The following is a 16,253-nucleotide window of genomic DNA, read 5'->3' on the forward strand; positions in this document are numbered from 1 at the left end:
AAAAATAATTATAGGTTTGTCTTGAGTTCTTGAAATATTTTCTAAACTTCTGATATTTCTTCAGTAGTAGACAACCCTCTGTTCTTCGTGTTAAGCCTCTAGAACGGTGTTTGAACTTTTGTCAAAGAGGTGACTCATAGTGAGTCCCTGGATTGTTATTTCGGGATGAAAACTGGTCTCAAAATAACAATCAGCATGACTAAAGGGCTAAATTAGATGATAACAGCCCAAACTAACCTCTCTCAAGATTAACGGGGATTAGAATTGGAGAGAGAGGTCAATCAGATGATTCTATTAACCAAGCCTATGTAAGCAACCCCATTCTCAAAAAACTTCTAGTTTGGGTGAGCCTCCTAGTTGGTGAACATCAATGTCCCCAAAGGACAATACATTCATATTTAAGTGGAGAAAAATGCAAAAATTCCACAATAGAGACTGTTCCAGACCTTGTCCTATATAAGTCTCTTCTTCATTTTGTTAGTTGTGATTGAGTTGGTTTTAGAGAACTCTTCTATAATGAAATTGCCACAGTACACCTAATTCTAACCTGAGTTATATGATTTATTCTAGAGAATTTCAAGCCTGAGGGGAATGTTGAAATCATCAACTGTGTAGTCAGTTGGTCAAAAGGTTGAATATATTATGGATGCTTGTGACCTTGTGGCTGGCATCTTAAATGAGGAAAGCTTTGCTAGGTACCATGCCCTTAACCAGTAGAGTCTCCACTTAGCGTAGTTTCAAAATTATACTTCAGTACTGCAGAAGAGCTGAGCTATAAGGCTGAGAACAATTTCCAGAAGTAGAACAAAGAGACAGACTAATAAATAGGGAAAAAGGGACAAAACTAGGTGGCACATACCAATCATCCCAGCAGTAGGAAGGCTTAGAGCAGGAGGATTGTGACCTGAAGACCTGCATGGACTACAGAATGATATCCTGCTTCAAAAAAATAAAGCCTGCAAGTTACAGCATTAGTGAGAGAAGTTCCACACGAGAATTACATGAAGTCTAGAAAACAGTGGATACATTGGACAAAAATCTTAAGTGATTCAATAAAAAGTTCCAAATTGACAATGAGTTTTCAAACTGAAAGGGTCCACAGAGTGTCCAACATAATAGGAGGCATTAAGTATGCACAATGAGTTATCAATGGGATGTTGTAAACAAAGAAAGCAATAGGTTCTAGAGAAAAACATTATAGGAGTCCAAGAAGTAGAATGGCTTCACACGTCTCAAAACTTTTCTAACTTCCATACTAATATCTAGGAAATAATGATCAAATACCTTGGTAATTACTAGGGATATCAGAGATGAACGAGGGCTATGAATTTAGAGAATAGTTGGAACAATCTCAAAGGATGACTCCAAGAAGATAAAATTGGTGGAATAGTCTGTGCATCTTTATGTTTGGTAAACATTTAGTCAGTTGAGTAATGGGTTGTAAAGGAGCTACTACTATGTGTATAAAAGTAAACAAATAAATAAGACTCTTATCAGCTCCATTACAAACAAGCATATATGCAAGAAAACAAAAGTATCCATAGTGTGCTGTATAACTCAGCTATACAATTTGCATAGTCACAATAATATACACTCTAAATAGTGACCTAATACAAATTTGAGGTACTTGTGCTTGGACAGTGGTACAATGGAAAGTTTCTCCCTGTATGTGGTGGCTGAAGGTAATATTGAACTAATCTCCATTTATAAAGAAGCAATAATCTGAAAATGTAGGAATCAGCTTTATAAATACATTATTTAGCTTAGCAAATGTGTTCTAAATAGTTTCTTCTGGCAAATAGATAATGTGGAGGAAGGTTCTTAGAGCTGTGACAAATAACTTGCTTATACCACAAGTTATTGAAAGTTTTATTACAATAAAATAAGATTTTGGAAAAATACAAATTGCTTTTAGATGAAAATTCACATCATACCATCAGATTGCTTCAATTCTTTAGTGGCTCAGCATGGCAATGTCTCAATTTTATGTGGTTCTTTAAAATCTGAATCCTGTCTAATGATCTTCCTTCATCTCACACCACTCTTGCCACTTTAGCCACACAGGTCTGCTTTTCCCCCACACAAACAAGTCTGATCCCATTTGAGGGCCTTTATATTACTAGCTGTTCTCTCTGCCTGGAATATTTTTCTCTAGATCATTTTATCGTGGACTCCTTCACTCAAGTCTACTCTCTAAGTCACTTGGTCTGTGCCTTTTAACAATATTAATGCAATGAAGATAAAACAAAAGCTAGAGCCTATTCTAGATTAAAGGAGACTAAAGAGACAAAAACTAAGTGCTAGCTCTAATTTAGTGGTGGATTTATAGAGAACCTGTATAGAGATCATTGTTTGGGCAAATGGAAAGTTGCTGTTGTTAGTTTTCTTGAATTTGGTCATTACATACTGTATGAAAGAGAATGCCTTTTTCCCTTATAAGATACATACTGAAATACTTCCAGAAGCAAAAGTAGCATGTCTTCAACTAACTTTAAAACAAAAGGACGGGGAGAGGGAGGCAAGGAGAGAGATTGAAGGGAAAGGAGAGGAGTGAAAGAGTGAGAAAGAAAGAGAGAGAGAGAGACTATACACTAAGCAAATATTGTAAAATGTCAATGATTGGTGAATAAGGTATGAGTCTTCGTTTTATTATTCTTTTTTTATTAATTTATTCTTGTTACATCTCAATGGTTATCCCATCCCTTGTATCCTCCCATTCCTCCCTCCCTCCCATTTTCCCCTTATTCCCCTCCCCTATGACTGTGACTGAGGGGGACTTCCTCCCCCTGTATATGCTCATAGGGTATCAAGTCTCTTCTTGGTAGCCTGCTATCCTTCCTCTGAGTGCCACCAGGTCTCCCCATCCAGGGGATGTGGTCAAATATGAGGCAAGTAGAACATTATAATAAGCAGATTTGGGCCCAGGGGTGCCGCTCAAACTAAGGCACCAGCCAAGGACAATACAAGCCGTAAACTTTAAACCCCTACCCAGATCTAGCCAATGGTCAGAACAGTCTCCACAGTTAAGTGGAGAGTGGGGTATGACATTTTATTATTCTTAAACTTTTCCAAAGGGCTGAAACTTTATCAAGTTAGTAGAAAACAATTACGAACTTTATCTAGCAGCTTTCTTATTGATATTAATATTGATAAAGTTAGTTTCAAACTTTTTTTTCAAGACAGGGTTTCTCTCTGTGTATCCTTGGCTGTCCTGGACTCACTTTGTAGACCAGGCTGGCCTCAAACTCACAGAGATCCATATGCCTCTGCCTCCCGAGTGCTGGGATTACAGGTGTGTGCCACCCTGCCCGGCATTTCAAACTATTTTTAATGTGCTGTAAGACTAAGCAAAATTAAATAAGTTGACTAAAGAAGCCTTTTATGAATCTTCCATCCAATTATTCTACTTCAGTTTTCCTTTGTTACTGTTGTTGTTTGCATCAATATTTATTATTTTTTCCTACACAATTTCTGTGTACGTACTTCCCAGACTGTCTAATGTCTGCATTACCACAGCCCTATACTTAGACGCTATTATTTGAGCAAGGATGGTGGTATGCCTTGTTTATTGGCAAATCCCCAGCATTCAAACAAATATCAACCGTGTTCTTGTTATTTAGTATTAACTGTGGAATGAATGAATAAGGGAATTCCTAGGAACTTCAGAGCCAGGCAATGTCATCTTTGTACAAGGCTAAGTTAATGTCTTGAGACCTACTTGCAAAAGAGCCTTGTTATTGTAAAGTTCTGTGAAGCTGAAAGGGACCACTTGGTCTAGCTGTAACCTGTAGAATCTGGCTGATGGGAATAGGCACCCACAAGATTTGCAGTAATCTCAAAGGTTATAACCAGAGTCAGGACACTTATAACCAAAAGGCAGCTGGTGATAAAGTCCTAAAACTGACTCTCTGCATGTGTGCATGTGTGTGTGTGTGTGTGTGTGTGTGTGTGTATTTATGTTTGCATACACATACAAACACACACACACACACACACACACGCGCGCGCGCGCGCGCGCCTTTCAAGTGTCAGTTTTCTTCTTCCATCTTGTTTAGGTAGAATCCTTTCTCATTTCTGTCTTGTTTCTTACTCAAGGCTAAGTGCTCCATGAGGTTCTGAGCAATCTCCTGTTTCACTTTAGGAGCTCTACAATTACAGTGTATAGCAACACATCTGGATTTTTCATATGGCTTCTGGGGATTAAACTTCAGCTTATCAGGTTTGAGTGACAGGCATTTTTACACCCTGGGTCATCTTTCTGGCCCGGAGCTGGCTATCCTAATGCATTAATTTCATCTAAGACAGTTGAATTCAGTGGCATTTCATACTTATGAATCACTTCCGTTGTGTGAAGATTTTTTTTCACCAAGATTTCTTTCTACCACAGAGCCAAGAAAGTGTGAGCTTTGCCTGACGTCTCAGTGAGCAAGGAGCAGTGCAGAGACAACTCAGCAGCTAGGAACAGAGTGGGTTACTGAGAGAAGGAGGAGAAAACCATCTTCCTTACTATTTAGTCTATAAGCCCCTCTTTGTCTTAAGGTTCTTCCCCTACTGGTTTCCCTCTTCTTTATAACTTCTCTCCATGGTTTGATGTTTCTTTTTTAAAGGTGTTTGTGAAGAATGGTAAGCTAAAGTGGCCTCAGTGCTCTCACCGCTGGGGAGTGCATTCTCCTCTACTCTGAAGTAAAGTGTCTTTTCTACCGAGGGACTCATCTACATTTTTTGAACTAAGATCATGAGGACTGAGGTCCATGGGGAATCCCAAAGCAAGATCCCAGTGATATCTTTTGGTATTTCCTCCATGCTATTAGCATATTTTGTTCATCTTCTTAGTGTCATCAAAGACCCAGAAATTGCCAGCTGGATTCATGACTTCTGATTTAAAACCTGAAAAGGAGACCCTCCTGATTCCCTTCAGATATGTGGGAAAGTCACTAAGTGGTACTAATATTAAATTCTTGTTCAAAGGAATAGAGAGCAAAAGTTTTACTGTCTATTCCTTTCTTGTTAAAAAGCTAATCCCTTGAACATTTTAAAGTAATTATTAATGATATACTTATACCATTTTATGCTTTCTCCTTTTTTAATCCATATTTTCATAAAACATTTCACAGTTTGACCTTGTTACAATAACAATGAGTATTTTATATCTTAGAATTACTCATATAACAAGTATCAATATCTTTATAGAAGTAAATACAAGATGTGTAAATTTCATCTGGTCTATAATTGAAAAGAGTGACAAAATAACTTAAAATTTACCTCTTAACTTGTCAATTAGAAAATAAAATTAGTATCTAAGATTTACAATGGCTTTGAATAGTTTGTTTATCGTTATTCATCATATAAAAAAGAACTGAAAGTTCTGCTTAATCAACATTTAGTCTTATTGAAAAATGGAAATTTCTATTTTATAAATACATTATACACTGATTTGCACACAATTTTGTTGGCAGTGAGTTTGAGGTAATAGTTCTAAATTGCTCTTGGACAATTTAGATAAATACAAAGTATATACAGTTAGTTTTTTATGTACATGGGTGCAAAAATTCCTGGATCAAGAATATTTTGGGGGAAAATGCATTTTTACTGAATACCTTAAGACATTTTTCCTTGACACAATTCCCTAAACAATATTGTATAATTGCAATGACTAGCCAGACAATATATCTCCAAAGGGACTCATATCTTGGAGGCAACTAAAGGCTGTCAAACTGGACTTAAGGATCTCTCAAAAGGAGGGAATTCATGCCTGATCCGGTAAACCTCGCACACTACCTGTGGCTGGTGACACTATGGAACCTAGAATAGAACCTACTACTGTCACCTTGTTAAACCAATGTAATTTCTTACTGCATCCTAAATACTTAAGCATATATGTGCACATATGCAAATATAGATATAGATGTAGATATATGTAGATATAGCTGTAGTGTAGTTTTCACCCCTAGAGGAAGAACAGTGCCTGTGGGTGGAATAGGACATGATAATGGGATTAAAGATACTTAAAATATATTATATACGTGTATGAAATGTCATTAGTTTTTACAAGTAATATATGATGATAAAAAATTTTAATCTACATTAAATCAATTTACATTTAAATCTAAATTACAAACACAGTCTAAATGTTAGGTAAAGTTATGCCTTTTAACAGGCATCTTTGATTATGGCTAGCCTTTTCTCTGTCTTCCTAGGTCCAAGATGAAAGACTATGCCAGAGATATCAATTACACCAGCTTGTGGGTCTTTGGACTCTCAGCCACTTCAAGTACTCTGAATTTCCAGTTATCTCCTCTTCAAGAGGATGATTGCAATAATTTGCAACAGTACATTAACCATATCAGAGCTTGTTCTTTCATCTTAAAAATGATTACTTGATAGGATATTTCACAATGGCCTTTTAATTCAACTCAAAGTATAAATTCCTAAAATGCTACTAATCGCCTGTCTGCTTTATATGACGTACAAAATCATATTTAATCCATATTAAGCATTATCCCATTTGGCAAAAAGCTTTGGAACTGAATTTCTAGATTTCCATGGTGCAAATAGGTTATATCTATTATCATCTTAGCAACAATCCTATTAGTTTTTGTGTGCTTCTGTTTTAATTTTTCTTCAATCCTTTATAGTTGATCATCCTCAGATAGGCCAGCAACAATTTAACTCCAATTATGTGGTTGCCTTGTCATTTTCTGAGCCCTGATGAGCTCTTTGCATAGTCCAGGGTCACTGTGAACTCCTCTCTCTCCCTCTCTCTCTCTCTCTCTCTCTCTCTCTCTCTCTCTCTCTCTCTCTCTGCCTCTGGTCCACACATACCCCTCTCCCTCTCTCCCTCCCTCCCTTCCTCTCTGTTGCTTATGTCCTTCTTCCTTTCTTGTTTTATGATTGTTAGATCAGTAACATTGAGTTGCAAATGCAACACTTACCACTTCTTTTTAAATTTCTGCCATATCTAAGCCATAGTATGTCAAAGATGCTCCAAAGAGCTATTTCTTTTCCTAACCTACTTTAAACTGTCTTCACATTCACAACCATCCCACTCTTGCCTGTCTAAAGAATCTTTTCTCTCATTCTCTGATCGTTCTCACCATTAGTTAAATTTGATATTAGAAATCCCATTGGCATATTTTGTCTATGAATGACTTATTGTGGAGTGACTCCAAATGTATATGCAGGTGGTTAAGCTGATTCTGCCAACAGCTAGAGCACAAGCCTTGGCAATCCAGACCCAAAACTACAGGTTGCAACAAAAAAAACCCCCCGAAGAGTTCTGATTTTACAAATGACTCCCAATGAAGTGGCTATGACTTCAAAAAAACCAAAGTAGGTTAGTAGATGTTTCCAGAATTAAATATACTGCCAAGAATAAATTTTCTCATGGAGTGGTTTCACCATATCACTCCTACACTAAAACAACTTATATTGGATTTCAATTAGTTTTGAAACAAAAAAGCATAGGGGCTGGGGAGATGACTCAGCCATAAGAGCACTAACTGCTCTTCCAGAGGTTCTGAGTTCAATTCCCAGCAACCACATGGTGGCTCACAACCATCTATAATGTGATCTGATGTGCACTGTATACATAATAAATAAATCTATTTTTTAAAAAACTAAACAAAAAAGTGTACTCTTCAGTATGGCATTCAAAGACTTTCAATACCCCGCTACTCCTATTACTTATTTTTCCCTAATTTCTCTCCTCAATCCTTGGTATGGTCCCCTGACCTCAGTCAACCCAACTCACTCTCACCATGGGTTTCCATTATCCACTCTATCTTTTCTCCTTACCCCAAAATATTTTGTACTTCCTCCTTCCTTCTGATCTTTGTTAACCGACTAATCGAGACCTACTTCCAAAAGGGGTGTGGTGGCACACGCCTTTAATCCCAGCACTCAGGAGTCAGAGGCAGGCAGATTGCTGTGAGTTTGAGGCCAGCCTGGTCTACAGCATGAGCTCCAGGACAAACAGGTTATACAGAAAAAACCCTATCTTGAAAAATCAAAAAAATAAAATAAAAAAGACCACTTTCAGATAGGATTATTTTCAATAAGTCATCCTTATGTCACACACAGGATCTGGCACTGATGTTTTTGTGTCAGAATCCACAGTGCTACCTTGTGAAGTTTAGTCTTAGACCTTGCTCCATTTTCATGTAAAAAAAATTTGAGGTCTAGAGATACTAATTTATAAGCATAAAGCCATAACACAGGTTTAGTGTGCATATACACATGCATCATGGTATACACATAGAGGCCAAGCTCCAAATTGCAGGACTTGGTTCTCACCTTTTAACATGTGCATCCTCGGGCTTAAACTCAGACTGTCAGATTTAAAAGCAGATGCTTTTGCTCATTGGGCCATCTCACTAGTTCCCAGGTTCTTACGATTCTTCTGGGAAGGAACGCGTCTCCTGTTTCCACCTCCTCTCCTCTTTCCCCATGGCTCCTAATTGGGCTATATACACTTCAGACTGGCAGTAAGTGCATCTTAACTGTGGCATGCTTCCTTTCAAGAAAACACAGAAATAGAGTAAATAAAATGGACATACTGTGGGTAGATTATTATGTTACATACATATTTACATATGATTTCTCTAAAGAGGGAATTCTTACAGTGAGCTTGGTTACAGGTCATTAACTGTGTGTTAGAGATCGAGAGAAAGAGCAAACTTGCTCAGAAACCCTAAGGTGAAAAATATGTCAGTGCCTTCCTTAAAGGCGTGGGAAGGAAGTGGCATTAGGCAGAGTCTACAGAGCCATTGTCTTACAGTCCCCAGATCAGCTGGAAGTTGAGTGACGTAAGTTCTAAAGATCTGTTCCACCACCAATTATCTCTGTGTCCTAAGGCATGGTGTTTAATCCCACCGGGCTTGTGTTTTCTTATCTATGAAAGTCAAGGGGTAGGCGTGTACAATGGAAGTTCATACTTCTATTCTCACAAATCTTTTATGAGGCTCAAGACAGACAACGTATTTAGATGGAGTTTAGAGGTCAAAGTGCATTATATGAACACAACTTTTAAAATCTACAACCCTGTATCTCTTAATCCCTAAGAAACCAAAGTGAGTAAAGGGTACCAGGTTTGCCTTTTAATCCCATCTGAATTATCAGAATCATCTACCTTCATAAATGTTGTTCATAACTCCATCTCTTTATTTTATTCCGAAGATTATTATGAGAGATTCTATTTTGGCTGTGAATATTGCCAAGGTGGCAATGATAGGGAAGGTAAGCAACTCCTAGAACTCAGAAAATGCACTGATTTCATTCAAATTTTCTGTTAAAAGGTAGGCTTGAGAAACTAAAACCTAGCCAGGCATGGTGGCGCACACCTCTAATCCTAGCACTCAGGGAGGCAGAGGCAGGCGGATTGCTGTAAGTTCAAGGCCAGCCTGGTCTACAGAGTAAGTCCAGGAAGCCAAGGCTACACATAGTAACTCTGTCTTGGGAAACAAAATAAACCATACAAACAAACAAAAAACAAAACAAATAAACAAAACAGAGAGAGGAAAAAAGAAAAGAAGAATTAAAAAAAAAACATTGGTCCAGGAAAGGTTAGAGGGTTAGGGACCCTCTAACACTGCACTGTTGTTCACATTTAATAATGAAAATGAAATGAGAAAAAGAGAAGCGTTTCAATGTTGTGGTGGGTCTCCAGACTCTTCCTAAGAGAGCCTTAGTTAGCTGAAATAGCAAATACTGCTGAAAAGCACTGCAGAGAAAAGATAACCCTACCCAGTAACCTGGAAAGCTTGAGCTGTTTAACAAACATTTTCTAAACCTTAACCTGGTCCCAGCTAGATTGGAGGTTGAGGAAGATACACTAGCATCTATTCTAAGCAAATCTTTCTTTTCTGGTTTTGCATTATTTTATTTAAAAAAAAAAACAGGTTATGGAGGAGAGGACATGTACTAGTTGTAGCAAAAATATCTCTGAAATCAGGCACTAACCAACTGTTCTGATTCCCTGCTACCAAAAAAAAAAAAAAAAAAAGACACACATAAAGCATTGTATTCAAAGCTGGTCATAATAAGAAAGATCAAAAACATACAAATAAAATCATCTCTTTCTCTTGAGCTGTGACAGACATCTTCCAAAGTACTGAGAAATCATTTTTAAAAGACTCAAAACTAATCATAGTCCAATTCTGGCAATACATATGTCAAGTAACGTACCCTAGTGGCGCAAAAGCTATATGCAAACAACACTCAAATGATCTTGCAGCAAGAGATCACACCATACATTTTAGACTCATCATGACTGTGCATAGATAGCGTTATAAACAAGTTATAAGGCCAAGTTGTCTCTTAGTGCTGTCTGGCTTGGTGACAAAATCATCTGTGTCAAAACCATGAGAGGCTATCTTATATTGTGACTTCACAGCATTCAGCCTTTCTGGCTCTAAGGTGAAGCTTTGTTAAAGGAATATTAAACACTAAACATCAGTTCCTTCTAAGGATTTTGTTTGTTTGTTGTTTTGTTTTGTTTTGTTTTTCACCAGGGTATAAAAGCCCAGAAAGTGACCTCCAAGCCTAGGCTTACCAACTGACCAGCTGTGACACTTTTGGGCTTCACTTACGAACACACAAGGTTAATACAGCTTGTTTGTGTGGGAGCTGAGAGAAGAGGAAAAATCCCAACGAGGGGGAAGAAGGTGGGGACAAAAGGCGAGGTTATTGGAAGGAGGCCTGCCTGCCCGGTAAACCAGATGAAGGGCTTGGCTCCCCTGGGTTTCTCCCTTCCTAGAGCTTAGAGATGGTCCTTAGGCTGGGCTTAGTAGCTGTCAAGCAGTGTGATGCATATTCAGAATGGTAGGTTCGAGTAAAGATGCTGCAGCAAGTGTCAGAAAAATGCTGACTGCATCATAGATTCCAGTGTTGGGGGTGGGGGGGATATATGAGACTGCCTTCAGCGGTATTCATTGCTAAGACATGGTTTTGAGAACAGAAAAATACTGCCGATTCTAGAAAATAATTGGTGAGTATTAGCTAACAAAAGAATAGGGACCAGTGGATGGATGTTGTACTCTGGAAGAAGGTTGATGGAGGAGGGGATGCAGATGAAGGATGCAGATGGAGGGCTGCCATCCAAACTGCAGCATTCTCTGCGTGGGAGATAACTTCACTTGTCATATTTCAAATTAGGTTTATAGGGACTCCTTCCTCGCCCAGCCATGCCTTGATGGGAAGATGTCTCAAATTGTAATTCTATATGGCAGCATATTGGCGCCTCAAGTCTAGGTCTAAGACGATGGTTTGTAGGTATATGTGCATGGCTAACAAGGACAGAGCTTCTCAAGTCTCCTAATGTGGCAAGAGTGCTGCTGCAGAGACCTGTCGTTTTTGCAACACAATTTTTCCATCACTAATGTCACAGTGTTTCAGGAGGTTAAAAAAAAAAAAGGTGTGGGTTTTGAAATAATTTTTTCTCAGTCCAGGACGTGATCATTTGTACAACACACACACACACACACACACACACACACACACACACACACACACACACACACGTTTGATTAAAAGTCCCGCAGATGCCCAGGAAGTCCAGCTAAAAGCAAAAGGTAGTGTCTCCTATGGCAAAGCCTCTTTAGACAGATGCCAGATAGCTGCGGAGATCAGCATAGCCTCAGCTGCTGAGCTCGCAGCCTAGCCACCACCACTGCCAGGGCACTCGCTCTCGCCTTGCTGTCTGGCGCTCTGGGCTACATCTGCAGGCTGCAGAAAGCCAGGGCTCCAGTTCTCCCTCATCACGCTCCTTTCCCAAAGCACCGCAACCCGCCTACCAAATAGCAACCTCCTCAACTGTTCTCATTTAGAAAAGCACAGAAATTAAACAAACGAACGAACAAACAAAACAAACGAACGAAATAAACAAACCTCCCCTGAGAACCCGGAGGGTCTCCCCCACCCCCACCCCAGTCTCTCTCTTTTCCCAATCTCTTCAGGTTAATTCCTTTTCTTGGGTTAAATAAAAGGGATTACTTGTTCATCCTGACTTGGGAAGAGGGCAAGTGGCTGGTCCCAGGCTAGATCCACCTGCTGCTGAGGTGAGAGTGCAGCCACCTTATGGAAGCTTAAGACAAGCAGCAGCTCCGTAGAATGTAGAAGGATTGCGAAGACCCCTCAACTTCTCTATCTCTGTCAGCTCTGTCTCTCTCTGTGTCTGTGTCTCTGTCTGTCTCTCTCTCTCTCTCTGTCTCTCTGTCTGTCTGTCTGTCTCTCTCTGTGTCTCTCTCTCTGTTTCTACACACACACACGCACACACACACACACACACACACACACACCGGTGTTACTAAAGGGTTAATCGCGGCTGGGCTCCAAGTCCTCCCCACAAGCCACTCCATTCCCCCTCCTCTTTTCTTTTCCCTTTTTTTTTTTTTTTGCCTCCCCCTCCCTTCCTGCGCACGTCGCTAAGAGGTCATCAAGCGCTCTGCCCAGTCGCGTTCTCAAGCCTTACTCTTTCCCGCCCATCAAACCGGTAGCTGCTTACGAAGAGGTGTGCGCACACCAAGGGGCGTGTTCCAGCTCCAAGAGACGCTGCGCGCCCCTGGCTCAGACCTCAGAGCTGCGCTAGCCATGGAGCTGAGCGGGTGCAAAGTTTGGCACCCCGCAAAGGGATGTCAGATAAGAGTAGGCGGACCGCCCGAGGGCTCCTTAGCCCTCCAATCTTAGGGGCGCCGGCTGCCTGGACCCCAGAAGTCGTGCTGCAATGGATGGTGTAGATTCCGCGGCCCAGGGCACTGCCCAGCCTCAGGATGGAGAGCAGCCTGCTGAGTCCCCAGAGCCGCCGCCGCCGCCTCCTGCTCCTCCGCCTGCTCCGCCACCGCCTGCTCCGCCGCCGCCTGCTCCGCCACCGCCTGCTCCGCCGCCGCCTGCTCCGCTGCCGCCAGCTCCTCCACCATTCCTCGAGCCTTCTCCAGAACTAGTATCAGAAACTGTTCTGGGACCCTGTCCAGAGGAGACTCCAGAACCAGCCACAGAACCAGATGCAAAAACAACCCCAGATCCGGCCTCGGAGCCGGACCCAGAACCAGACTCAGAGCCGGACTCAGTGCCGGACCCAGAATTTGCCCCAGCGCCGGCCCAGGAGCCGGTCCCAGAACATGCCCCAGAGCCGGCCCAGGAGCCGGTCCCAGAACATGCCCCAGAGCCGGCCCAGGAGCCGGACCCAGAACATGTCCCAGCGCCGGCCCAGGAGCCGGACCCAGAACATGTCCCAGCGCCGGCCCAGGAGCCGGACCCAGAACATGTCCCAGCGCCGGCCCAGGAGCCGGACCCAGAACATGTCCCAGCGCCGGCCCAGGAGCCGGTCCCAGAATTTGCCCCAGAGTCGGCCCCAGAGCCGGTTCCAGAACCTGCCCCAGATCCAACCCTAGAGTTGGCTTCAGAACCGACTAGAGAATCGACCCCAGATCTTGACAGAGGGCTGGCCCTAGAGGAAGCCCCAGAACCTGCTACGGAGAGGGCCCCAGAGTTATGCCTAGAGCCAACTATAGAGTCCTGTCCAGCGATGAGTTCAGCACTGCTAGAACAACTGTTGCAGGTGGTCCCTGGAGAAAAAGGTAGAAAGGCATCTCCATTGCTGTCGCCCAGGCCATCAGTAACGTGGTCCAGAATAAAGGTAAGAAAAAGACTCCCGGGGTGGGGGGCAGGAAGCAAGGCGAGGTCGGATGGCTATGGAGTTGACTAGACTCCAGGCATCCCTTAAATCCTTTTGGCTGCTGCTCACTGACCAGAAAGATGCCCGGGGAAGAGGCAAGCGGCAAGGAAACGGGGAAGTGGTTGGGAGGCGGGAAGCAACATGTGGGAAAAGAGAGTAGGCTGCTTGGGGTTAGGAAAAGAGGTGACAGCAGAAGTGGGAGTCAGAGCAATTTCCCCCATAGGAGAAAGCGGCAGTGCAGTGGACATCTCAAGTCTTGAAAAGAGCAGCGAAAGGCACCCCCGGGGAACGCAAGATACCTGAAATATTTGGGGCTGGCCCTAGGGGCTTAGGTGGATGACACTGAGGGAGGAGGGCGATGGGACACACCTCTGCCACAGTCACTGCCGCAGAGGCCCAACCTGCAGAGCCTCTGCCTGCTTGGCCCCCTCCTTGCCACTGAGGAGGTGGGGGCACATCAGTTGAGATGCAGCATTCCAGGGAGGTGCCTGGTGCCTCTGTCCACTGCTGGCCACTGGTACTCCAGGCAAAGGTGAGGGGAAGGGCGGCGCCCACGCGCACTGCAGGGGAAGGGCAAGGTTCGCTGGGAGGAGAGGGAGAGCTTGCCTGTGTTGAAGCCAGCATTCTGTCTGTCTGCAGGATTTCCCAGCAGGTAGGTGCAAACACAGTGATACAGTGACGCGCGGCGTCACGAGCGGGCAACTGTCATCCCGCGCCAGGACCAGTTGGAATAGTACTGCAGTCCTTGTTTAGCAATGTGAAAACACGATTGGGGTTTGCTGCGAGCAGAGCAAATCAACTACAACTTTCATCTCTACAGGTCTACAGCAATTCCCCGCGAACCGTTGTCGCGCCTAACTGGGGGGAAATGAAAGAAGGGTCCTCTGGCACCAGTCCAAGCCAGAGGAGCAAGGAAGGTTCTCAGTGTTTACTTCCAGGCTGTCTGATTTTCTCCCCATCTCTGGTCCCCATAGGCTAAAACTGTGAAAATCACAAACCGTGTGTATGTCTCACTTTAGCTTCCTCCAAAGAAACACACACAGGTGGAGGCACAAGCAAATAATGCAACATGTCAATAACGCCAGTCTATCCGGCTGCTTGGCAGGGCCAGGGCCATGCATAGGGAACCCTGCCGCTGCTCCGGTGAACTGCACACTTGTAGAATTCGGAATGCAGAATGCGTGGGTTTGGGGGTGTAAGTGGCATCATGCAATAGTTTGCCAAATATCTGCAATGATAAAGTCTGCAATGAAAGTTTCTAAAAAGATTTATTCAATAGATTTATTCAAATAGAAAAAGGATGATAGTGACTTGGACAATTATTAAAAAAAAAATCTCAGGGATGAATCCTTCCCCCTTCCTGCAGATATTCTTTCTCATGGAGATTTCAAGAGAGGGAGGATGGGCAGCTAACCAGGAAGGTCACGCTAAGCCTTTCTGGAACAGTCTACACTAAAGCTGGTGAGTGGGAGATGACCAACAATCACCTGACCTGTGGCCATCTTAAGTGAAATTTGGGGAAGCAGGCTGAACAACTGGCCTAGCTCCTTAATTACCTGGATGGCCTTCTAAGGCATCTTCCCTATTGTTTCAGAAAGGCAGAGTGGGAGGGAGGCAGGACCTGTTTGGTTCCCCCCCCCCAAATCCCTAGTGAAAATCGTTCCTCATTAGCTGTGCAAGCATATTCTACTACATTAACTGGGAAATGTCTATTGCCAGATACGGAGAATCAAACAAGGGGGCTCTGACTAGTTTCCTTCATATTGTGCCTGATCACAGATACTGGCTGGGTGGCTCACTGCCCTGTGGCAGCATTCATAAGAAACAAAGACCCCAGGGGTTGACTTTACCTTCAGAAGAGTCAGGCGTTTGTTGGGCCACATATCATCTGTTCCGTTAGGAACCCTAACTATGCATCGGGAAGGGCCAGTAGATAAACTAAGGGGGGCTCTTCATTCACACAGCACACACAGACATATCACACACACACCACACACAGCTCATACACCACACACACACCACACACAAACACACATACCACAGACACACCAGCACACACAGACACCCCACATACACCACACACACACACACACACACACACACACAGACACATCACACACACCCTATAAACAGCACACACACCACATACACAGCACACACACCACATACACAGCACACACAGCACACATACAACACACACACCACATACACCACATACAAACACACATACCACACACACACTAGCACACACAGACACATCACACACACTACAAACACAGCACATATACCACGCACACAGCACACACAGACATATCACACACCCCACACACAGAGCACACACAGCACATACACTACACACAAACACACATACCACACATACACACACACCAGCACACACAGACACATCACACACACTACAAACACAGCACACACAGCACACACACAGCACACACAGAGCACACACACCACCACACAGCACACACACCACACACACAGCACACACACCACACACACCACACACACAGCACATACACCACATACAAACACACATAGCATACACACACCAGCACACACAGACACATCA

The 16,253-nt window shown here is 42.9% G+C and overlaps 1 protein-coding gene across 1 annotated transcript in view; it reads left to right on the forward strand.

Moving 5' to 3' along the window:
• The first annotated feature begins 13,418 nt into the window (after nucleotides 1-13,418).
• DGKK (diacylglycerol kinase kappa) overlaps nucleotides 13,419-16,253 on the forward strand; it is a 117,868-nt gene continuing 115,033 nt past the window's right edge. Inside the window, exon 1 of the mRNA XM_084790259.1 lies at nucleotides 13,419-13,630. Within this exon, the coding sequence (XP_084646385.1) occupies nucleotides 13,520-13,630 (111 nt within the window). The 5' untranslated portion in view covers nucleotides 13,419-13,519. The remainder of the gene's footprint in view (nucleotides 13,631-16,253) is intronic.

This window comes from Acomys minous (genome assembly GCF_964271855.1).
Source record: "Acomys minous genome assembly, chromosome: 7".
Classification (NCBI taxonomy): Eukaryota; Metazoa; Chordata; class Mammalia; order Rodentia; family Muridae; genus Acomys; species Acomys minous.